The 24,408-nt window shown below is 47.4% G+C and overlaps 1 protein-coding gene across 2 annotated transcripts in view; it reads left to right on the plus strand.

Moving 5' to 3' along the window:
• CCNJL (cyclin J like) overlaps positions 1–24,408 on the plus strand; it is a 55,999-nt gene that overhangs the window by 17,600 nt on the left and 13,991 nt on the right. For both annotated transcript variants that reach the window (XM_072824301.1, XM_072824300.1), the window contains exon 3: positions 10,106–10,319. In XM_072824301.1, the coding sequence (XP_072680402.1) occupies positions 10,106–10,319 (214 nt within the window). The remainder of the gene's footprint in view (positions 1–10,105; positions 10,320–24,408) is intronic.

The raw sequence follows: 24,408 nt of genomic DNA on the forward strand, positions 1-24,408 counted from the left end.
TGTACGCTATGATCGTTTCATTCAATCTAAGATCAGGAACAACTCATTTTTACTTACCTTTTCATTTCAAGTATTTGCCTTTGTCCAAATTGGAACATTTTGGTAATTATAAAGTGTCTCTTTTGTGTCAAGTAGTGGGGTCACAGAGTTGAGCAAAATGAACCCATCCCTTTCTTCCTGATTGTTTACAGTTGAGGAGTGAAAAAAGACACTAAAAGTGAACGGATGGATGGATGGACGGACGGATGGAGCAAAGTTCTAGATGCTTAGAGAATATGTGACAGGGGCATGACCAGGAAACACTTTTCAGAAGTGACTTCTCAGCTAGATCTGAAGGAAGAGTGGGTTAACAATGAGAAGTAGAACCATAAGGCAGTTAGAGAACAACACAGTGCAGGACACCAGGGGTTAAAACGAAGACTTCCCTTCCTCCCTTAATAGTAGAAAACAGGGGTGACTGGCTGAGCTTTTACAGTGCACGTGACCTCCAAACTCCTCTGAGGTTAGCCTCAAAATGCCGGCAGAACCTGTGTGTGAAGAGCACAGGCTGAATTTTCTCCCCCATCTGTCTGTCCTGCAGCAGTGACAGGCCAGGGTCCTTGCCCAGCTGTCCTGGCCATGGGCTGGGGCCTGTTGAACTGCACTTCAGCCTGGCCTCACTGGTTCTCCGGGGCATATCTGAGCCCAGCCAGGTGGAGAGTGTTTGCTGCCTCTGGCAAGGTCACTGCCTCTGTGGGGGAGGGGAGACACAGGCCTGCAGGCTTCCGAAGCCTGTCCAGGCAGCCCGCTGCCTCTGCGTGCGTCCCAGCTTGGGCTTTGCAGGCCTTGTGATTCACTTGTCCTTGGCCTTTCTCGGAGCACTATCCTTCTCAGATAATCCTCTTTCAGCTTTGGAACCCCCAGACAGAGCTCTTGGTCAGCAAGCAGAGTGGTTTCTAAAGCCTTTCTGGACGTGTACCACCTTCCTTTCCCCCAGAATGGTGCCTCTAGTCATAGAAGTGTCCCTCATCACAGCGGAGTTTCCCACTCAGGGCAGTCCCCGCGACACACTCCTCATTAGTCCCCCCAGGAAAGATACAGGACTGGACAAGGGTGTCAGGGGTGGGGCTGGGATGGCCACAGGCAAAGAAAGCATTCCTCCAGCAGGTGTTGGCTGGGGTCACACCTGTATTCATCACGAAGAACACTCCATTCCATTCGTGTGTTCATATATTCATTCACTCATTCGGTAGGTATTCATTAACCCTTTCTGTGTGCCACATGCCGGGGGTACAGCCGAGACCTGGAGAGAAAAGTGGCTCCTTCTCTCACAGAGATCACTTTCTGCAGGTGGAAGGAGGAGGACAGTTAATAAGCAGGTAGACCGTTTACTTGACAGCCACTGTGCAGTGTGGGAACACGTGGGCTGCTGTGGCATGGAGGGAGGTCAGGGAAGGCCTGTCTGATGAGTTCCAGAACAGACCCTGCAAGGAAGAGAAATGGCCCAAATGTCCAGAATGGAGGTCTGGTGGAGTCACAACACAACCTTACTAGGATGAAAGGCTCAGCTGCTATTCATGGTTTCCATGCCATCTGAAAGGGGAAGTGGATTATGATCCACTTGTAGATTATGATTCCACTTTGTGGAAGTTTGCACAGAGAAAAACAGCCGAATAAGACCTCTCTGTGCATGAGAGATCAGTAGTGATATTTGTTATTTTTTTCTACGTTCAAAAATTTGTCAGTGAATATATAATTTATGACTAGTAAAAAGCAAAAAAAAAAAAAAAAGAAAAGAGAAAGAACACTACTGAGTTGGACCTGAGTGAGACCTTGCATCTTGTAAGGACAAGGTGGGAGATTTAGCACGGGGCTCGCATGGGGCATGTTCTTAGAAACGGTGATTTTCTCATGGTGATGATGTGGGGTTGCCCAGGCATCCTTGGGGATACATTGTGAGCTGGGCCTTAATATGGTAAGTATCCAGGCCCTCCCTGCTTTTCTTTTCAGACTGGAAACACAGTAATTAAAAATTCATATCGGTTACACATTGAATGTTTTTTTAAGTTTCAGTCTTTTCTTTTTAATGTTATTTACTTTTTTTTTTAAGATTTTATTTATTTGAGAGAGAGCATGTGCGAGAGAGCACAAGCAAGGGGAAGAGCAGAGGGAGAGGGAGAAACAGACTGCCTGTTAAGTAGGGAGCCTGACATGGGCCTTGACGTGGGGCTCAATCCCAGGACCTTGGGATCATGACCTGAACCGAACCGAAGGCAGACGCTTAACTGACTGAGCCATCCAGGCACCCTAATTTGTTTTTATTAAAAAATAATTGACATGCAATGTTATATTAGTTTCAGGTGTCTAACATGGTCATTAGACAATTCTATACATTAAGCTGTGCTCACCATAAATATAGTTACCATATGTCACCATGCAGTGTTATTACAGTATAGTGACTGTATTCCCCATGCTCTAGTTTTCATCCCTGAAACAATCTATTTTTTAATTGACGTAACATTATATTAGTTTCAGGTGTACAACATAAGGATTGAATATTTTTATACATTGGGAAATGATCACCACATCAAGTGTAGTTATTAGCATTTTCACTTCACAGTTACATTTTTTTTCTTGTGATGAGAACTTTTAAGATCAACTTTCAGCAACTTTCAAATGTACTACAATACCGTATTCCTAACTATAGGCACCACGCTGCACGTTACCCCCCAGCATTCATTTACTTTATACTTGTAAGTTTGTACCTTTTGACTGTCTTCACCCATTTCACCCATCTCCCACCTCGGACACTCCTCTGACACCTCTGACACCTCTGACACCTCTGACAACTCCGACAACTCCCAGTCTGTTCTTTGAGTTTGTTTACTTTGAGTGTTTTTTAAAAAATCCACAACGTCGAAAGCATGAAAATAAAAATCACACAAGATCTGAGCCTTCCAAGATACCGCTGTTAACATTTTGTTGTATATATAACAATTTTTTCTTGTCTATTGCTACTGTTTTGTTTTTGTTTTTTACTATTACTCTTTTTAAAAACCAAAATGAACTGCTTTGATAACATAAGCAGTTTTCTGTAGGGCAGATTCCACCCCCACAGCTGAACTGCATCATGGCCACCTGTCCCCGTGTCCCTGGATGGCTCCTGTCCAGATGTAGCAGAGGAGCCGTTTTCTCCCGTCAGGTCCAGGTGATAAAGGGCCGGTGGCTTGGGAGAGAGTTTCTGGAAGCCTCTGCCTGTGCCGCTGCCTCTAGTCATCGGTGCCCCCCCCCCCCTTTCTGATGTTGCCCCTGCCCTGCTGGGAGGAAGGTCACTGCCTGGCCCGGTTCCTGCCCCTTCCCGCCCACACTGGCTGCTGAGCGCCTGCCAAGTGCCTGCCTAATCCGGGAGGGCTTTATAGGCCGCCCCTCGCAGGCTGCTCTTTTGTTTCTGGAATCCAGGCCCCTGGATAGGAGGGGTGGCTTCGTTCACCCCGGCTGCTGCTGGCTGCCTAGGACTTTAAGCCGACTTAGGTCAAAAGTGTTTGGGGAGGAATGCGGATCTTTAGAGCAAAGCCTTTATAATGAAGGCCTTTCCCCCCCTAATTGGGTTACAGAAGGATTCAGCCGGGCTCTCAAACTAAACACGGTAGGTAGGCGTGCTGGCGTTCCACGTTGTTGGTTTGCGAAGGAATCACCCTTCTCAGCACCAGAAGCTGAGGCCGGGAGCCCCTCATTCCATTTGGCTTGGGGGTTCTCTGAAGACCTGGGCTGGGTAGGTTTCCTTTCCTGCGGAAGCCCTCGGGCCCAGCTGTAAACCCTCAGGTAGAAAGCTTCAGTCCACCCAACAAAACGTGTTCCTTTGAGAGTCCAAAGAGCTTTTGACAGAGGCAGATAAGCTCAGTTTATCTCAAGTTTGATTGCCTAGCTTGAGGAAGAGGCCACTAAAGCTTGCTGATTGCTATTAAGTGCCAAATACTTTACAGTTGTGGCAGCGTGACCCCCGATTTTCAGATGAGGGCACCGAGGTTCAGAATTCACATGGCCAAGGTTAATAAATAGTGGAGTTCAGATTCCGTCCCGGAGCTGCCTAACGTAAGTCTGTGCCAAGCCGCTCCCCAGTATGTGGAGAGAGGAGTGTATTTGGTACAGGGAGTATATTACTGCATTCATTCTTTTTTTTTTAGTGACTGTTTCAGAGCAGTGTGAGGTTCACAGCAGTATCTTTTTTAAAAGATTTTGTTTATTTGACAGAGCAAGAGTGTACAAGCAGGGGGAGCAGCAGAGGGAGAAGGAGAAGCAGGCTCCCCACTGAGCAGGGACCCTCCTGCCACCCATATGGGGCTCGATCCCAGGACCCAGGATCGTGACCTGAGCCAAAGGCAGACGCTTAGCTAACTGAGCCACTCAGGCACCCCTTGGTTCACAGCAACATTGAGCAGAAGGTACAGAGATATATAATATACCACCATATATATCCATATACCACCTGCTCCCACATTTGCACAGCCTCCCTCGTATCCACGTGCCCCACCACACCACAGTGGTACATTGGTTACAATTGATGAACCTCAGTGACACATCATTGTCACCTCAAGGTCTGCATTAGGGTTCAGTCTTGCTGTACATTCTGTGGGTTTTGACAAATGTATAATGACACATATCCACCATTGTAATATTATACAGAGAAGTTTCGTTGCCCTGAAAATCTTCTGTCCCTCACCCACCCAACCCCCCGGCAACCACCACTCTTTTTACCCTCTCCATTGTTTTGCCTTTTTCAGAATGTCCTAGAGTTGGAATCATATAATATGAAGCCTTTTCAGATTGGCTTCTTGCACATAGTAATTTAAGGTTCCTCCTGCCTTTTCCTGACTACTCATTCTTTTTTCACCCGCACACATAGTTCTTGAGCACCTGCCCCTGTGTCAGGCACACACTGGGCATGGGGTAAATGGTGCAGGCAAAACGGACACGGCCCCCACCCTCAGGAGCAAGAGTCAGTACGAAGACACACATAAATAAGTAAATATTTGGCCATGAGGAACAGCTTGCTATGAGAACCAGGGGGACCTGATGTGAAATGATGAGGGGTCAGAGAAAACCTCTTTTAGGAAATGACGTTGAAACCAGTATCTGAGCAATGAGCAGAAATGGGGATGGAGAAACGGGGATAAACAGCCGTTCTAGCTTTCAGAATCCTGGCCACTTTTGACGCCAGCGTCTTCTGGGAAGCCCTATCTGCTTACTCCTCCTTGACATGTATTGTTGCCCGTTCCAAAGGTCCATAACTTTTTTATTTCTTTTATGCACGAATTCTTCCTTTGAGAATCGGCTCAAGCCAGTGGTTCCTTTTCCCAGAGAAGTATACAGAGGGAAGAACTACAGTGTGTTGCTTTGAGCACTCTTCTCCCAACTAACCCAAGAGAAATGTCCAGAAGCATTAAGTTTGGCTGAGTTGAGCAGGGAGGGAAGTTAGGACTTTGCATATCTTCCTTGTTGTGTTTTGGGACTTTGAACTGCCCTGATGAGGGCCAGGCAGCCTGGGACAAAGGTTAGTTGTCTGATTTCCGGCAGCTGCTGCCTTGGAACACCAAGGATCTGTGATTGTGATTGCTTCTTGTCAACAGCCTCTGAGCCCTCTGTCAAGAAGAAATACCCCAGTAGCCTGCAAGCTTGTGGGGGCTGCTGGAGGGTGGAAAGGGAGGCTGCTTTTGGAGCTATAGCTGCCCCACTGGCCGCAGCTACCAGCTGTCTGGCCATAGTCTTAGAGGATCCCAGCTGAGAGGTCTTCATGTATAGCCACCCTGCCTTTGTTGATGCCCTGCTCTAAGCCCTTCAGCGGCTCTCTCTGTTGCCCTTAGGGCAGGCTAGATATCTTAGCAGGACACGCAAGATAGGACTGTGCCCACCACCCCCACCTGCCCTGTCCAGGGACACCCTACCTGTCTCTGTAGAGTGCTCCAGATTCCCTGGGGGGAACACCTGGGTAACTTTGCAAGTGCTGTCTTTACTGCTGAGCTTCTTTACTTCCTGCATCTTCAACAGGTCAATTCCTAGACATCCTTCCAAATCTTGCCTGGATACATCTCTCCTTTTTTTTTTTTTTTTTTAAAAAAAAAGATTTTATTTATTCATGAGAGACAGAGAGAGAGGCAGAGACATAGACAGAGGGAGAAGCAGGCTCCCTGCAGGGAGCCTGATGCAGAACTCTATCCCAGGACCCAGGGATCACAATCTGAGCCAAAGGCAGATACTCAACCACTGAGCCACGGGCCACCCAGGTGTCCCACATCTCTCCTTCTTGATGTTCCCACTGACCACTCCTCTAGACCAGTGGGGCCAGGGCATTCGCTACTCACTACCAGGACCAGGATGCAGTTCCTCTTTCCATCCCCGTCCTCCCCATCCCTGTTGTCATTTCTTCCACAACTGGTTATTGGGCACCTGACAATGTTCCCTAGTCACCCTAGGGTGCTGACCAAATGGTAAGGAGCCAATCAGACCCAAACCCTGCCCATAAGGACTTTGAGATCCTACGTTGACCACATAAATTCATCAAACACTGGAGATAAATAATACACAGAGAAGTCAAGGTTCTTCTTTAAAGAAGTTAAACTGACGATAAAAGATCTTCTCCATGATTTAAACAACAACAAAAAATCAGGGGAGACTGGCTGGCTCAGTTGTTGCATCTTGTGACTCATGATGTCCAGGTTGTGAGTTCAAGCCCCATATTGGGTGTAGAGGTTACTTAAAATGAAGGGTTGAGAAAGTCTTGTGGTCTCAGATCAGTTGCACTTAAGTAAAGCCTGGGGTCTCGAGACTTTTTCAAACTCAGTTTCTTTATATGTAAACAAAAGGGAGAGGCAGTAATTTATTCACCATGGAGTACCTTCCATGAGCAAAGCTCTAGGGTTACCAAGAGAGCCATCCTGGCCTCCATAGGGGAATAAGCCAGAAGAGAAGAGATCCCAGCAGGAAATCTCAGGTCAGCCTTCACTTCCCCAGAGAAGGCCTCACTCTCACTCCCTCTAAGATGCGGTGCTTTCACTGCATGTAGCCTTCCTTTGTAGTGTTGATCACAGTTTGGACTTGTGTAATTGCCTTATTATTTGATTTCTAGCTCTCTTACTGGGCCATAAACTCTGTGTGAATGGGTGATGTGTCCATCTTATTGTTTTTACAACAGCTTTATTGAGATATAATTCATATGCCATAAAATCACTCTTTTAAAGGATACAGTTCAGTTGCCTTTAGTGCATTCAGAGTTGTGCAGCCATTAACACTATCTAATTTCAGAATATTTTCATGATCCCAAAGAGAAACCCCGTATCCATTAGCAGTCACCCCCCATTAACCTCCACCCAGCCCTAGCTCCCAGCAACCACTAACGTTATTTTCTGTTTGTGTGGGTTTGCCTATACCAGACATTTCATATAAATAGGATCACAATATGTGGCCTTTTATGACTGGCTTTTCTTCACATAGCATGTTTGCAAGGATCATGTTCATGTCCTTTCTTTTTTATGGCCAAATAATATTGTGTTGTATGGATATGCTACATTTTGTTTATCCCTTGATTCCCTGATGCACGTTTGGGTTGTTTCCGTTTGGAGGCTGTTATTGATGCAGACTAGCTGGATCCAAGGACCCAGAAGGGGTCCTGCAGAGCCAGCCAAGAGGGTCCTTGGCTTCTCACAGGATAGAAATTAAATGTGAGCCAAGAGGAAGTGAGAGCAGTTTGTTGAAGACAGAGCAGATACAGACAGAGCATCTGGAAGGCTCAGAAAGGAAAGAAGAGTGAGTCTCCTCTTTGCTTGGGGACTGGGGTTTTTATTGACGATGGTGGTCTGGTGCAGTGTCTTCTCAGGCATCCAGGAACAAAGAGGGGTGTTTAGGTGTCCATAAGTCATTATGCCCTGAGGCCAGGGGTCTTGGTGAGTCATTGGTCTTGAAAAATGTTCATGATGACCCTGCCCCATCACTCCTTAGATGTTATCTGTTGGGCTCAAAGATTCCAAAGAGATTATTAACTCCTCGATCTTTACAAGAAGGACAAATGTTATCTGTACCATAATGCGTCCGTAGGGCAGGAGTGTAGGTCCTAGGAAGGATAGAGACAACAAAAAAGTAGTCTCTCTTGGGATCTCTTCAGTGTCTCTGTCCTGTGAGGGATAATGCTGCCAGAAACATTCTTATACATGTTTTGTGTGGGCATATTGTGGAATTTGTTCGCATCCTCACCAACACTTGTTTATTTTCTGATTTTGTTTTTATAATGGCCATTGTAATGGATGTGAGGTGGTATCTCATGGTGGTTTTGATTTGCATTTCCTAGTGATTAAGTGTTGCACATCTTTTCATGTGCTTATTGGCCATTTCTGTGTCATCTTTGCAGAAATACCTAGTCAGTCCTCTGCCCATTTTTAAATTGGGTTGTCTTTTTATTGTTGAGTTGTAAGAGTTCTTTATATATTCTGGATACCGCCTCTTACTGATACATGATTTCCGAACATTTTCTCCCATTCTGTGGGTTGTCTTTTCACTCTCTTGAAGTCTTTTGAAGCATGAAGATTTTAAGTTTTGAAGTCCTTTGGGACACCTGGGTGGCTCAGTGGTTGGGCGTCTGCCTTCAGCTCAGGACCTGATCCCAGGATCCAGGATTGACTCCCACATCGGGCTCCCTGCATGGAGCCTGCTTCTCCCTCTGCCTGTGTTTCTCCCTTTCTCTCTGTGTGTTTCTCATGAATAAATAAATAAATCTTTAAAAAAATAAGTTTTGAAGTCCAATTTAGATTTTTTTGTTGTTGTTTCGACTTTTGTGTCATATCAAAACCATTGCCTAAGCCATAAAGATTTGTTTTTGTTTTCTTCTAAGAGTCTTACAGTCTTAATCTTACAACTAGGTCTGTGTCTGTCTTTTACTAGATTATATCCTCAGTGCCTGGAATAATGTCTGATATACAGAAGGTACTCGATACTGAGTTAAATGAATGAATTGATATCTCTTGAATGAATGAATGAATGAATGAATGAACAGATATCACTTGTCCCAGAACTGTTGCTACCTAAGTAGAGCCCAGGGCTGTGAAAGTAGCATTGTACAGACAAGGGACTCCAGTTTGTTTTACTCTCACCCCCGTGAACCTACCATGAGCGAGCTCCCACAGTTATTTTTCTGCCAGGTCTTTGTTTCCAGTTTTTCCTCGATTTTGCGTCTCTTTAGTTTATGTACTCGCCCGAATGTAGCTATGGCATTTCCTAAATTAACCATGTTGGGCCTACTTTGGTTCAATTGCAAATAGAATAGATATATAAGAAAATCTTTCCTGTCATAAAAATCTTGGTTGGTTTGATATTTCTCTTGTTGGCTTTTCTTGTGTTAGAGAAATAAATTGGGATAACGTGGCAGTACACAAATTACAAAGTGAAAGTTGCTTCCTGGTGGAGAAGTATGTTTGGAATTTACTTTTAGGAAAAAAGTGTACATGTAAGCAGAGAGCGGAAAGGTAAAATGAAAGCCAAGGAATCTGGATGAAGGTTATTTTAGGAATTCTTTATACTATTAACAGCTTTTTGTACCTTAAATATTTTTTAAAAATCATCTCTCGCAGTCTCACCTACAGAGAAAATTAAGCTGGGGACCCTGAGAGGTGCCTGTGTGCTGGTGTTTACATTCATCTTTCATTTAATCCTCAACCGTTGAAAAATGACAAAAGTGAAGGCAGGTGACCAGGCTGGCACAACTTGGTTGATAGTACAACCGGAATTTGGATGCTGGTCTCTGACCTCCAGTCCTGTGCTCCTGTACATGCTAATCTTTTCCCCAGGGAATGACTGGGGTCGTTGGCACCTGTTACCTCCTTCACCTGCCTCTGCCATCCTATCCTTGACACTTCATAAACCTGTGCTCATTGAGGGCAGATGGGAGATGGTCCGGGAGTTTCTGGAATGGGGGCGCGGGACTACCATCCTGGTACTGGAAGGAAAACAAACAGGGTGTGGAGGGAATCTCTGCCCTTTAACCAGCCAGCAGATAGGCCCCCCCGTGTCTTGCTTTCCTGGGGCATCTGAGGCTCTCGAGGGGCAGCCCTGACCCCCTCCTTCTGTCCTGCCTGTCCTCCAGGAGCTGAAGCTGCCCGCCTTCCGAGCCCACTCCCCACTCTTGAAGAGCCGCCGGTTCTTTGTCGACATCTTGACCCTGCTGAGCAGCCACTGCCAGCTGTGCCCCGCGGCCCGGCACCTGGCCGTCTACCTGCTGGACCACTTCCTCGACCGCTATAACATCACCACCTCCAAGCAGCTGTATGCCGTGGCGGTCTCCTGCCTCCTGCTCGCAAGTATGTGCACTCACTGCTTCCTGCTGCCCCCCTCCTTGGAGCCTGGGTGCTCCCAAGTCATTTTACATTTCTGAGGTCTTTGCACGTCTTCTGTGTCCATCCTTTGCTGAGTGCGAACTATAGTGGTAATAATCAACATTTTCTTTAGCATTGGTTATGTACCAGGCTAAGTGATGAGGATTTTAGCCACTTGGTCTTAATAAATCCGCACCGTAACCCTAGGAGATGGACATTTGATGGTACCCCCATTTAACCGAGGCACGGAGAGATTAAGAAGCTTGCCTTGGGTCATCTAGCTTAGTAGATAGCAGGTAAAATTTGAACCCAGAACTGTGAGAGCCAGAACCTGTGCTCTTTTGGTCCGTGTTACCTGCTTCCTTGCATGAGGCCTCTGAACGTGCTAGAAGGAGAATCTCTGTTCTTCGGGGTATTTGGAAATGTGACTGCTTGACTGGGGCCAAGCAGGGCCCACTGTGTTGTCACCAGGCCTGGACACTGGCCTCCTAGGGTTTGCATCTTCCAGCAAGGCCTCACAAAACACACAACATACCTTTGACAGTCCGTCTACCTGCCTTGGTAGAGACTACCACATGACTATGCTGCTCAGGGGATGTGCTTAAAACACGGTTCTGTCCTGTCATCCTACCATCCTGCCGCTTAGAATCCACCCCCTGGTTTACCGGCAGTCTGAGGGTAGGGATCAGCTGTCAAGGTCCTGTCTCTCTGACCTGGTGCATCTCTAGCCAAGCCCCCTGCTGTCACAGAACTTTGCATGCACTGTCTCTTCTGCCTGGAGAACTTCCCTATCCCACCCCACCCCACCTGTCTGGTCCTAGTTAAATGTCACCCAGGCCCTGCATCCCTGAGAAAGCCTTCCCCCGTTGCCCTAGGCAGGTGAGGTCTCCCTGATAACACATTTCCATGGCATCCTGTATTTTAATTAACATCCATCTCCAGGGCAGCCCCAGTGGCGCAGTGGTTTAGCACCGCCTGCAGCCTGGGGTGTGATCCTGGAGACCCAGCATCGAGTCCCACGTCGGGCTCCCTGCATGGAGCCTGCTTCTCCCTCTGCCGGTGTCTCTGCCTCTCTCTCTCTCTCTCTCTCCCTGTGTCGCTCATGAATAAATAAATAAAATCTTTAAAAAAAAAAAAAAACATCCATCTCCCCCACTAAACAGTGAGTTTAAGGAAAAGTAGGGAACCTAGTACATAATAAGACCTCAGAAAAAATATTGGTGGAATAAAGGAATGAATGAAGCTAGGGCCCCGCACTTCTCCAAGGCGCCTTGACGCAGAGGGGCAATATGCCCCAAAGTGGCTAGCTGTAGTCATGACATTTCCTTGACATCTCTTTCTTTCTCCTTAAAATTCAGCCAGAGTTGATATTCCCCTCCACAATAAGTTGCTGTCCTGTTTTATTAAATCGGCTCCTCCCCAGTCCTTGAGTCTCACAGGTGCTGCGAGGAGATGGTACCCACTTTCTCCTGTGGCTTTGTCTGCTCTTGGCACGCTGCCATGAACCCCTATGGGCACGATCACCTAGTTCTAGAAGCATGGCTTTTGAGTTTTAAACACTCTGTATTGTTTTCCACCATGGCACCATCCACCTGCTGTGATGTGTAATCCCTTTCACTGCTTAGAGTTTACAGCCGCCCAGTTTGTCATTTGCTCTACGTTGGGCCAGCTGGATTTCCTGTGTTCTACAGAGAAAGCAGTCTTGCTGGGCGGGAATCCAGCCTGCCTAGTACTTCAAAGTCCCAAATCAACATGCAGCTCTCTTCCGTCTTAGGCTCACAAGACATCCCCATCAGCTTCAGCCGAGGGCAGAATGGGCATCGCGTTTCAGGCGGCCCAGGAGAAGTCTGCACCGTGGCCTTTGGCCTGCTGCTGTCTGTGATCTATGGGCTGCATCGAGGCCCCATGGGGGCAGGGGACTTAGATTTCCATGGGGCCATGGAGGCTGTCCCCCAGCATCTGTCTGGGGAGCAGGGACGTGAGGCGCACACTGGAGACGCCTTTGTGCAGCTGCCGCCATGGCAGAGGGAAGGGGGCCTTGCAGACGGGGCGGCAGACGCCCTCACCCACATGTCTGAGGGCAGCAGCCAGCCTGGGGCGGCAGGAACGGATTTTTCAGGACACCTGCCATATGCTCAGAGGCCTCAGGAAAGAAAAGTTTCCATGACAGCCTGAAATCCTATTGAATGCTCCTTCCCCTCTCCCCAAGCTGACTGTAAGCCACAAGGGGGGTCACCTTGCCTCAGAAAGCTTTGAGTTCTGCTAATTCAGTACCAAATAATTCCTCAATAAGAAGAGCTACAGTTCTTGCCCCCACCTGTCAGGTCTTCAGGCTTTAGAGCTTCCTCCAGATAAAGGCCTTTGCACAGATGCAACCTTGTACCTATGTACAGCCCCTCTGCCCCTTCAAAGTAAGGGTCAGTCAAGGGGTCTGTGTACAGGCCAATGGAAAAGGCGGGGGGGGGGGGGGAAGCAAGAACTTATAGGTTGTTCCGTGGTGGACAAGTGGCAAAGCCACCCCTTGGTCTTCCAATGACTGAGTTAACTGTCTGCATTTCCTACACAGGATGGCATCCTACTCTAAATATAGTCTAGATATAAATATACTATAAGAATAGGAGAGCCACTCTCTCTACCCTCTGCTCCATCTTCTACAGCTTCCCTCCCCCTCTGTCTTTTTTTTTTTTTTCCTCCCCCTCTGTCTTTTTGCAGTTGTAGTAGTTGCTTAATTGAAAGGATAATTTGGCAGGATGGAGACCTTACAACTCCCAGGTGAGTTGGCTTTGACAGTGTGCCATGCCTGTCATCCCTGCAGCAATAGTTTTGTTACTTACTGGTCCCTCTCCGTGCACCCAGCCCTGTGCCAGGCACTTAACACTCATGTCATGTGGAATCCTCTCAACCAGCTTATGTGCTTGAGCTGTCATCTGCCCATTCTGTAGGCTCAGAGAGGCTGAGTAACTTGCCGAGGGTCACACAGCTCAGAGTTTTGTTTATTTTTAATTGCAGTAAAATTCCTATCACAACATGAAATTTACCATTGTAACCAATGTAAAGCGTACAGTTTCAGGGCATGTAGTACATTCACACTGGTGTACAACCATCCCCTCTCTAGTTCCAGAACATTTTCATCACCTTAAAAGGTACCCTTGTATCCATTAAGTGGCCACTTCCCATTCCTTCCCACTCCTAGCCCTGGCAACCACTAATCTATATGGATTTGCCTATTCTGGATATTTCATATGAAAGAGTCACATAATAGTGAGCTTTAGTGTCTGGTTTCTTTTACTTAACATTTTCAAAGCTTATCCAAGTTGTAGCACACGTGAGTACTCCCTTCCTTGTCAAGGCCGAATGACGTCCTGTTGTATGGATATACCACAATTTGTTTAGCCTTTGTCTTTTGATGGACATTTGGGTTGTTTCTGCCATTTGGCTATTATGATCAGTGGTGCTATGAACATTCACCACCAGCTTTGTTTGGACACCTGTTTTCAGTTCTCTTAGGTATAAACCTGAGAGTGGAATTGCTGATTAGAATTGGCTCTTCGGGATCCCTGGGTGGCGCAGCGGTTTAGTGCCTGCCTTTGGCCCAGGGCGCGATCCTGGAGATCCGGGATCGAATCCCACGTCAGGCTCCCGGTGCATGGAGCCTGCTTCTCCCTCTGCCTGTGTCTCTGCCTCTCTCTCTCTCTCTCTCTCACTGTGTGCCTATCATAAATAAATAAAAAAAATTAAAAAAAAAAAAAAAAAGAATTGGCTCTTCAGTGCAGCCCAGGTGGCTCAGTGGTTTAGCGCTGCCTTCAGCTCAGGGCATGATCCTGGAGGCCCCGGATCGAGTGCCATGTCGGGCTCCCTGCATGGAGCCTGCTTCTCCCTCTGCCTGTGTCTCTCATGAATAAATAAATAAAATCTTAAAAAAAAAAAATTGGCTCTTCAACGTTGAACTTTTTAAGGAAACTCAAGAGTTTTGCTGTTGCCTGGCTGTTGCTGCTCAGAGATGACTGGGTGTTGACTCCTTGGCCCCAGGACAAGGAGCAAACTGAGGCAGGAGGAAGGGTGGGAGGGGCGCCTGGGTGACTCCGTCGGTTAAGCCACTGACTATTGATTTCAGCTCCGATCATGATCTCAGGGTCCTGGGATCAAGCCCTGCCATGGCTATGTACTGATTGTGGAGCCCGCTTAAGATCCTCTCTCTCTCTTCCTGTTCCTCTCCCCCTCCACACTCATCTGTGTGCTTTCTCTCTCTAAAAAAATCTTTTTTTTAAAAGAGAGAGTGTGGGAAAGAAAACCAGGAAGGCCAGAGGCATGACCAGGATGGTCTTTTTGCTAGGGCAGCATGGCCTTAAATGCAAGACATTGTTATTATGATAAAAAAAAAAAAGTATGAAATACATTTTTATTGTTAAAAATTCCAAATGAGGGGCACCTGGGTGGCTCAGTGGTTGAGCGTCTGCCTTTGGCTCAGGTTGTGATCCCAGGGTCCTGGTATCTAGTCCCACATCAGGCTCCCTGTAGAGAGCCTGCTTCTGCCTCTCCTGCCGTGTCTCTCATGAAGAAATAAATAAAATCTAAAAAAAAAAAAAAAAAAAATCCACATGAGTAGCACTTATATAAAAAAAAATTTCTTTCCCCCAAACCTGTGGTCCTTTTGCTACAGTTTGATCTGTATACTTCCAGACCCAGACTTATTTATGTGTTTTCATAATTGGGAAAATAAATCTATTTTCATTTATAAGGAGGAAAAATGAATCCTATATTATACCCATATGAACTGCCCAGTAAACAAAATTGTAAGATTCTCCCCTTCCCCCTGCCTTTTTTATTTTCTCTTCCTCTCTCTCTATAGAGATATAGATGAAATAGATTAGATAGATAGATAGATAGATAGATAGATAGATAGATAGATATAGATATAGATATAGATATAGATATAGATAACCCCAGCTCCATCATACTTTCTCTTCTGGACTATAAGTCCTATCCTGTCCTTCACTGATTGCTTCTGGTACATGAAAGGCAGGAAAAGCTAAGGGTGACAAGTCTGTTTCTTGGGCGTAAAGTCCTGACTTTCAGGTTTTCGTAGGTGAGGCTGAGTCCTCTGCTAGCCTTCATCTCAGCTCTCCTCCTCCTCCAGGAGAGGGGAGCATCAAGCAGGGGGTGGTCACATGGCCTTTCTGCAAGGCACTGGCCCTCTAGCAGGCCAGGATCCTTTAGCCCAGAGTGAATCTGTCATGTTCTGCTGCATGTACTTGGAGAAAGGCTCATCTTCCTACCGTATATTTTTATTTTTACTTATTTCTTTTTTCTTCTTTTTTTTTTTTTTTTTTACTTATTTTTTTTTTTAAAGATTTTACTATTAGAGACAGAGAGAGCACGCACACAGGAGTGAGGGAGGAGCTAGGGGAAGAGCAGAGGGAAAACTAATCTCCAACAGACTCCACACACTGAACACAGGACTCAACGTGGGGCTCAATCCCACGACCCCAAGATCACGACCCAAGCTGAAACCAATAGTTGGACACTTAACCTTCTGAGCCACCCAGGTGCCCCCCTCCCGTAGATTTTTAAAACTAGAAATGGTATACTCACTTGGATAGTGAGATTCAGAGGATAAAGGAGAAAATCCGCTACCCATCCCATGTGTCAAAGATAGCTTCTGGCAGTAGTTTCTTACATCTTTTTCCCAAATTGACCTGTATTTTCTAGAAATGTTCTGTGCATATAGAGACATAGAGTTAATCCTCATAATTCAAGGATTCTGTACTTGCAAATTGACCCATTCACTAAAATGTATCTGCAACCTCAAAATCAGCACCCACCGAACTTTGGCGGTCATTCACGGACTCTGCAGAGTCACTCCCTGTGCATTTCCCGGCTGAGGTGGAACAAGGCAACCCTGTGCCTTCTTGTTTTCAGAAGAAAACAAAGGTCCTTAAAAAGGGTCGTGCTTAAAAACAAGGGTTCTTTGCTTAGTCTCTTTAGCGCCACATTTTCTCATTTTTCTGCTTTTGGCAGTTTACTGTTTAAAATGGCCCTCAAGGGGTGCCTGGGTGGCTCGGTCAGTTGAGCATCCAAGTGTTGTTTTCAGCTGAAGTCATGATCTCAGGGTCCTCAGATCGAGCCCCCACCTGCTCCGCATCTCTCCTCCTCGCTCGTCCTCTGCCCCCCCCCCCACGCAGGTGCGCTTATGTGCTCTCCCTCTCTCCCCACCCCCCCAAATAAATATATCTTTTTAAAAAGTAAATGAAACAGTTCTCATACTGAAGTACTGTCTCACGTTCCTGAGCACAAGGCTGTGATGTGCCATAGAAAGAAAATACGTGTGCTGGGTGAGGTTTATTCAGGCATGAGTTCTCACGCTGCTGGCTGGGAGTTTGGTGATAATGAATTGACAGTATGTTGAACAGAAACTCACAGGTTTTGTATTGACCGATTAAGGAAAACGTGACCAGAGGCTCACAGGAACCTAACCCCATACTTCCCCCCTAGGAATATGGTTCTGTGTCTACTTGTTCAGTGTCCCCAGTGACTTTATAGAACATAGCTTCTGCAGAATGACCAGAATCAACTGTGTATTTACATAGGTGGGTTCATACCAAAAGTGCTTCCTTCGTAGTACACCAGGGACCATCTTTCCTGTCAGTCTGCAGGGTTTTACCTTACTCTGTATTGATGGTAGAGTTCACCATATCATAAACACTGCCGTCTGTTTGATGACTCCTCAATCAGTGGGCATCTAGATTGCCATCGGGTTTTTTTCATTACTGTAAATAATATGACAACAACTATCCTTTTTGCACACGTAAGTATGTCTGTGAGAAAAATGCCCAGAGGTGGAGTTGCTTTGGTCAAAGGTGTGTGCATTTAAGATTTTGAGAGGTAGCAGTAAATTGCTTTGCAGAGGCTTTAACCAACAGGTGAGCTCCCTTTTTTCTTTTTTCTTTTTCCTTTCCTTTCCTTTCCTTTCCTTTCCTTTCCTTTCCTTTCCTTTCCTTTCCTTTCCTTTCTTTTTTCTTTTTCTTTCTTTCTTTCTTTCTTTCTTTCTTTCTTTCTTTCTTTCTTTCTTTCTTTCTTTTCTATCTATCTGTCTGTCTGTCTATTTGACACAGAGAACAAGTACAAGCAGGGGAGCAACAGAGTAGAGGGAGAAGCAGACTTCCCACTGAGCAGGAAGCCTGACTCGGGACTCGATCCCAGAACCCGGGGATCATGACCTGAACCAAAGGCAGATTCTTAACTGACTGAGCCACTCAGGGACCCTAAGATCCCTTTTTTCTTAAATTCAACTTAATTTGTGGGAGCCTTTGGCACCACACTTCTCTATCTAAATAAACTATCAGAAGAGGAGCAGTGTGCCTCCCCCATGTTGGCCCCTCACAGGTGTCTACTTGTGGCTGTTCTTCTGTGCTCCCAGCAGGGAGTGCATTTGCATCCCGCCTTTCTGCCTTGTCCTGTCCAGGATGCTCAGATGAGAAACTAATTCCCCAGACCAATTGCTTTTAAGACTCCATAAGCCAGAAAAATCAATAGCCTCATCTCTTTTCAAAGGCACCGATTGAAGCCATTGGCTGTCTGGTACTTATGCTCTGGGCCTCAGGAAATTCTAGGAGAGGCCTGTCTCCCAGTAAAACACCTTCACTCCCCCTCAGTCGCCAAAAATCCCTTCCCTTCCCTCCCCCTGCTTTGACTACTTAGCAACTGCTGCTTCTGAAGAGCAGCTTCCTTGACAGCAGGGAGGGTAGGATGGGGTCTCTCTTGGAGATTTGGAAACTTGAAAGCATTGAAAGCAGTCTTAATCCCCCCGTAGACCCTAGACCCTAGACCCTAGACCCGGATGGAGGAAGGCCTAGGGAAGTTAAGCACACTAGCTCTCCCCAAAACTGGGAGTGCTTGAAATGCCTCTAGGGCACTAATTATAGCCAGCAGATGCAAAGGGGGCCATTTTTCCAGGTGGCCTTTTTAGGGGTGTTACTTTGGACAAAGCATGAGATTTATTGATTTTATTTACAGGATTATACCCAAATCTGCAAGGAAAGAAATATGGCAGCCCCCATGCAGGAGGTAATTCGTGCAAGGGGGGCTAGGAGGGAGCACTACCATTTCCTCCCTGCCACAGTCTCACATTTCAGAAATTGGCATGGGTCTTCCATTTGATGTGTGCCCTTAATATGACAGTCATTGATTATTTCCTCCAGAAAGCTGCTGCAGCATCAATGGTGCATCTTCTAATCAGTGACGTTTTGGTGGTGGCCACGCAACACAGCCTGGGGTGGACTGGAAAAAGTGGTCTGTTCTGTCACATGAGGGCCACACCAAGTACATCCGGGCTTGGGGCTCTGATGTTGCAGTGCAGTGAGTGAGGAAGGACTTGGTGATTTTCCATTTCCTTTTCCCATCTCTGCAGACTGGCAGGCTTAGAGCTATTTTCAGGGAAAGGATTTTGTGTGACGCGTCAGTCAGGAAGCTGGCTGGGCCGGAAACTCAGAAATGTAGTTTGCTTTAGCAACTGTAGTGCTCAGGCCTACTTGTCCAGGGCCTGGAGTTCTGGGATCCAAGTGGGGGTTTTTTGTTTTTGGGGGGTTTTTTGTTTTGTTTTGTTTTGTTTTGTGGCTGGTGAGAATAAAGGAGGAATCTTAAAATGCATGGGTTAATTAAAGATGCAATTAACCTTGACCCCATATGGGTGAGTCACTCAAAAGACCTTGATTTGACCTCTGCTGTATACCAGAAGCTATATACCTGGGGAGGCGGTAGCAAACAGAAAGAATATCTACAGGCCTTGCCACTGAAGACAAATCATTTCACACACATGTACTTACTATGCACTGAGCCTGGGAGACAGCAGGGCACGAAACGATCAAGTCCCCGTCCTCATGTTGCTTATGATCTGGAGGCATGTTCTAAAGAAGGAGCCTCCCAGCCAGGGATCACCAGCAGGTCTCTGGGCACGTGCCAAGCACGGGCTAGTGGCTTCTATGAAAATCTCAGTGTCTTGACTTTCAGGAGAATAGCCTGACCCACTTCTTCGTGGGATAATGACCAAGACATTGACGTCAGGCACCCTGTCTGGTCTTCACACTTATCTGCAGCTTGTGCTGGGAGCTAGGCCTTCATCTTTCTTTTCTTTTCATTTATTTTAACCTTGAACCCTCTCTGAATCCTTGTGTCTTACCGACCGAACTTTGTCCCCTGTTACATCCAGGATTGCCTTATACACATTCTCTTGTTAATGCTGACGTGGAGGAGGGCAGAGCTGTCAAGTTTTTATTCATCCAGGGCCCCTTCCCCTGAGGGAGAGCCACTGCCGAGTTTTCCAGATTATATGTCTTCCTTGCCTCACCTCGGAGGCCCCGGCTCTCAGTGGTGGAGGGAGTTTGCTCCCCTGTTCACAGCAGCCTCCCCTTCACTGGGCACCCACCACCTAGTCAGTGAGACTTGTAATACTACCAGCAGGGCAGCTTTGGTTCCTTTAAAACTTTCAGATCCAGAGAGGAACTAGGCCAGCCCATTATACCCCAAGTGGTGAGATTAGAGATGATTTTTAGGTTAGGTGTCTTTGCCTGGATTTTCGAGATTGTCTTGAAGGAGTATCTGTTGCCTCTCCCTGCCTCCTGAGTCTTTGTTTTAATTACAAGCATTTCAATGTCTAGACAGGAAAAGTGTCGTCTTTGTCACTGACGTGTTAGGGTTCCTGGAACTCTTCTAGGGCACTCCGATTTGTGAGTACTTGTAAAGCAGATTCTCACTGGGATAGTCTTGGACTAGGACAGACACACATGTTCTGGAGCCTTCTTTGGTAGTTACTCTGCCAATTCTGGCTTCTAGGTTCCCATCAGTGGCATCTTTTAAGAATTTTAAACTGTTTTTCTTCAGTGGGAGAATGATATTAGTTCCTTGTAGAAAATTAGAAAATAGAGAAAGGAATAAAGGAATAAAATAAAGGGGGCCTGGCTGGCTAAGTCAGTAGAGCATACAACTCTTGATCGCAGAGTCATGAGTTTGAACCCTGCATTGGACGTGGAGCCAACTTAATTAAAAAAAAAAGAAAGAAAGAAAAAGAAAAAAAAAGAATAAAATAAAAATTACTTGCAAACTTACTACATTTTTTTTTTCTGTAATCAAAATTTGGGGTGGAGGGCAGACCTTGCCTGACCCCAGTGATCACGGAATGGCTAATAGGTTGTTGATATGCCAGGCAGTCTTCTGAGTTCTTTGCATGGATTTACTCATTTGATCCTCAGAACAATCCTATAAAATAGGCAGTATTATTTTCTCCACTTGCTAGAGGAGAAAGCTGAGGCCCAGTAAGGTGGGTGACTTACCCAAGGGAGTGTGAATGGGGATCCAGGTAGCCGTGTCCCTGAGTCCTTGCTCTCAGCCACCACACCACAGTGGCCTTTGTCCTACAGCTGGATCGCTTCCTTCGTTGGCCACACCAGGGAAGACAGACAAGCAGCTGGCGAGGTTGCTAGGAGACTCCCAGCTCTCTCTTCGGAGCCTGCAGACCACATGTTAGCTGACCTGGTTGAACACCTCAGTCTTTAGGACCAAGTTACAGATTTGGAAGACGCTCCCCTTCTAACCTTGAAAGAAGTGGCCACCTCCTCCTTTTCCCTGCTCCAGCAGAGGTGCCAGGACCCCTGATGTCCACACCTATAGCACTGCCATCCAGAAGGATTCATTCTCTGCTCTTGCTGCAGCTGCGGCCCCATCAGGCCTGGTCCAGAGCAGCCCCTGGCAAGCTGGGATGAGCATTCTACAAGGCAGTGACCTCTGTCATCAGAGAGGACTCCATTCCTCCGCATGAAGTACTTGCTCAGCCCTGGCCCCAGATGCCCACCGTGTACCTGAAAGGGCCCCCCACCCCGCAGCCCCTGCTTTTAGATAGGCAATGAAATTATTCATGAAGCAGAGCACAAAGGAGTCCAGGATTTCCAGGGGCCACTGCGTGAAGTCATTGTACCAGTTGCTCCATTCTGAGACAGGGAAGTCCTGTGTCAGAAGCCAGAAGGGAAGCCAATGTGTGACTCGGCTGGCCAAATGCCACCTCTGACCTGGGAGGCATTTTTACAATTTCCTCCCGAAGAAAACAACCACCCACAACCTCACCTCTTGTCTGTTTCCAAAGTTGGACTTAGGAATTGACTCAGCCTGTCAGAAATGTGCTTACTTTTATTCATTTATTATTCACTCATTCATTGATTCATTCTTTCCTACTCTGTGTCAGACTAGAGGTGCAGCCATCGGTGGAGCAACCTGCTTTTAAGAGAGGAAGGAGGGGCGCCTGGGTGGCTCAGTCAGTTTAATCACTGCCTTCAGCTCGGGTTATGATCCCAAGGTCCTGGGATCGAGCCCCCTCATCCGGCTCTGGGAGCAGGGAGTCTGCTTCTCCCTCTCCCTCTGCCGCTCCCCCTGCTTGTGCTTCCTCTCTCTCTCTCTCTCAAATAAATAAGGTCTAAAAAAGTGGGGGGAGGGGGAGCTAGGCCCTCGGAGGAGGGACACACTGTAAGGCAACCTGTGGAGGGGGACTCGGTTTGTGCTCCACCATCTCCAAGGCTCAGTGCATAGGAGGTATATCTGCAGAATGAGTCCTCTTCAGGGACAGGGACTGTCGACACTGCTTCCACTTAGGCCGTCTCTTTGGGGCTGTAAGACACCCACCCCGTAAAGACCTTTCTTTGTGTCCTGAGGAAAGATGGGACCCACCCAGGGAAGGTCCCAGATCCACCTTCATGTCAGGTCTCCCCAGCTGGCCCCTAAGATCAGAGGGTTTTTCTCTGGGACGTTTTCTAACCTCTAGATCCCTGCGGCACGTTAAGGGCAGAGTGGGGGCGGGGTGGGGGGGCACGCCCTGCTGCCTCACCTCCTGTGGTCTTCACAGCTTCTGCCCTCCCTGGAAGAGCACCAATGCCCTGCCTTTAGCTAAAGGCTTCTCGTGCTCTCTCCCTAGCTTTCTGTGTCCCCCATATCAGATCCTATCCAGAAACTAACCTGTCATCCCCGTGACTACAATTGCACAGTTGGCCCCAAATCGACAGAATTTCACAAAGAAGAGCAAGGTCCAGTGTTGGCAGAGCACTGGGCACCATTCCAGAATGCTGAGTTCTCACGCTACCTTTGCCAGTCCCACCTCTGTTGTTACCATCACAGGGGCCAAGATTCTGAGACCTGCCCAGCCCTCTGCCAGCAAGTGGCTGCGCCTCTGTAGAACCCCAGGGGAGTCGTCATCAGAGTGCCCTCTGCCCTCCGTGCTGCATTGCCAAGTACAACAGCCTTGGAGAGGGTGCTGTCTTCAGAGTAGTGTCCTGGCTTCTCTGTCACATTGCTCACAGTCTGTCTCCCATGGCTCCTCAGAAAGACACTGCCTGCTGGATAGATGAACAGTGTCCCCTAGGGAGACCAGTGGGAAGCCCCCGTCTGGCCTCCAGTAACTACAGAACGCCAAAGAATTTTTAACTTTTTTTTTTTCAAGATTTTATTTCTTTATTCATGAGAAACCTAGAGAGAGAGGCAAAGACATAGGCAGAGGGAGAAGCAAGCTCCTTGGAGGGAGCCTGATGTGGGACTCAATCCCGGATCCCAGGATCACAACCTGAGCTGAAGGCAGGCGCCCAACTGCTGAGTCACCCAGGTGTCCCATCTGCCAAATTTTTTTAATGAAAAAGCTGGTTTGGGTGGATGGGGGGGTGGGGGTGGTCCTTTATCACAGAAGGCCCCTTCTGTGTATCCCCTTATAGATACACTCTTGAATCCCCACTCTATCATTGGGGTAAAGTAGGTCCTGTTGATCCTACAGATCTTCAGTGGAAAGGCTCAGGCATCAAAGTGCTAACTAGCATAAGCAGAGAGGAGGATGAAGATGAGTGTGTGTGGAGAACAGGGCCATTGGGTGGGGAGGGGCACAGCCGACCTCATACCCACGTCCACGGGAATCCCTGCACCCACAACTCTCTGAGATGCTCTGGACTTCGGAGCCATTTATTTATCATTTAAAAAAACTAATCTTTAACCAGTTTATGCCAGATGCTGTGCTGGGTGGAGGGGTTCTGTGATATTCTACAAAGCACAGTTGACCCCTACCCTCATGGAGCAAATAGGCATATTTCCAGTTTTCCTTTGTCTCTTACCCCTGGGTGATTGGAGCAACTCACTCAATCCTTCTGAGCTTCTGATTCCAAGTGGGAGACACTCCCAGCCTCCAGGCTTGTTACCAGAATGGGCTGAGAGGGCAGCCACAGGGAGACTTCCCCTCCACGGGGGCTGCCTGTGTTTCTTGATGCCAGCTATTCTGTGGTGGAACCTGGCAGGCGGTGCAAACGTGGGAGTCCCTATGCTCCCAGAGCTCACACCCTGGTGTGTGCACATCCTGCCTCTTGCTGACTAGCTCAGTGACCTGGAAGTGCCCCACCCCCTGTGGGGAGGACCCATCCAGAAAGGCTGTGGACCCATACTCCCCTTTGCCTCCCCTTACATGAACCTTGGAACCTGCAGCCCCAGAGTGGAGTTCAAGGTCATAGTCCAGAGGAAGGAGACTGGAGCCACTCCAGCGTCCAGCACAGCCCGGCCGGTGGCATTGGGTGGGGGAACCTTTTATTGAGCTTGTTTCTACCCCTTTATCAGAGCCTGTAAGAAAACGTAGCACTGGCTACCAGCTTTGGTTCATCTGTACCTAATTAACAGGACTTTAGAAGAATATCCCAGGTTTGGGGAGCAAAGGATAAATACTGTGTTCTGTAATCCATAGAGCAGCAGCTGCTGCCATTTACAGGGTGCTCTCTGCACCTGAGGCCCGGTGCCAGTCACGTTACCTGTGCTGTGTCCTGAGCCTGTCTACCATCCTTGGAGGTATGGGTTTCCAGGTGATGGCCTGAAATCACAGAATGTATATGTGTGTATCACAGAGTTAAGGATGGAACACTAGCACCTGAGCCTGAACTTGACTGAGGCTTTTGCGGAGGGCGTTCTCACCCTATTTCCCGTCAGGACCTCCCACAGAATCTGGGTTCCCCCAGGTCACAGAATTCTCAGCCCTCTTTAAATCTTCTCAGCTCACATTAAACATTTGCCCTCC

This window comes from Canis lupus, chromosome 4 (genome assembly GCF_048164855.1).
Source record: "Canis lupus baileyi chromosome 4, mCanLup2.hap1, whole genome shotgun sequence".
Taxonomy (NCBI): Eukaryota; Metazoa; Chordata; class Mammalia; order Carnivora; family Canidae; genus Canis; species Canis lupus.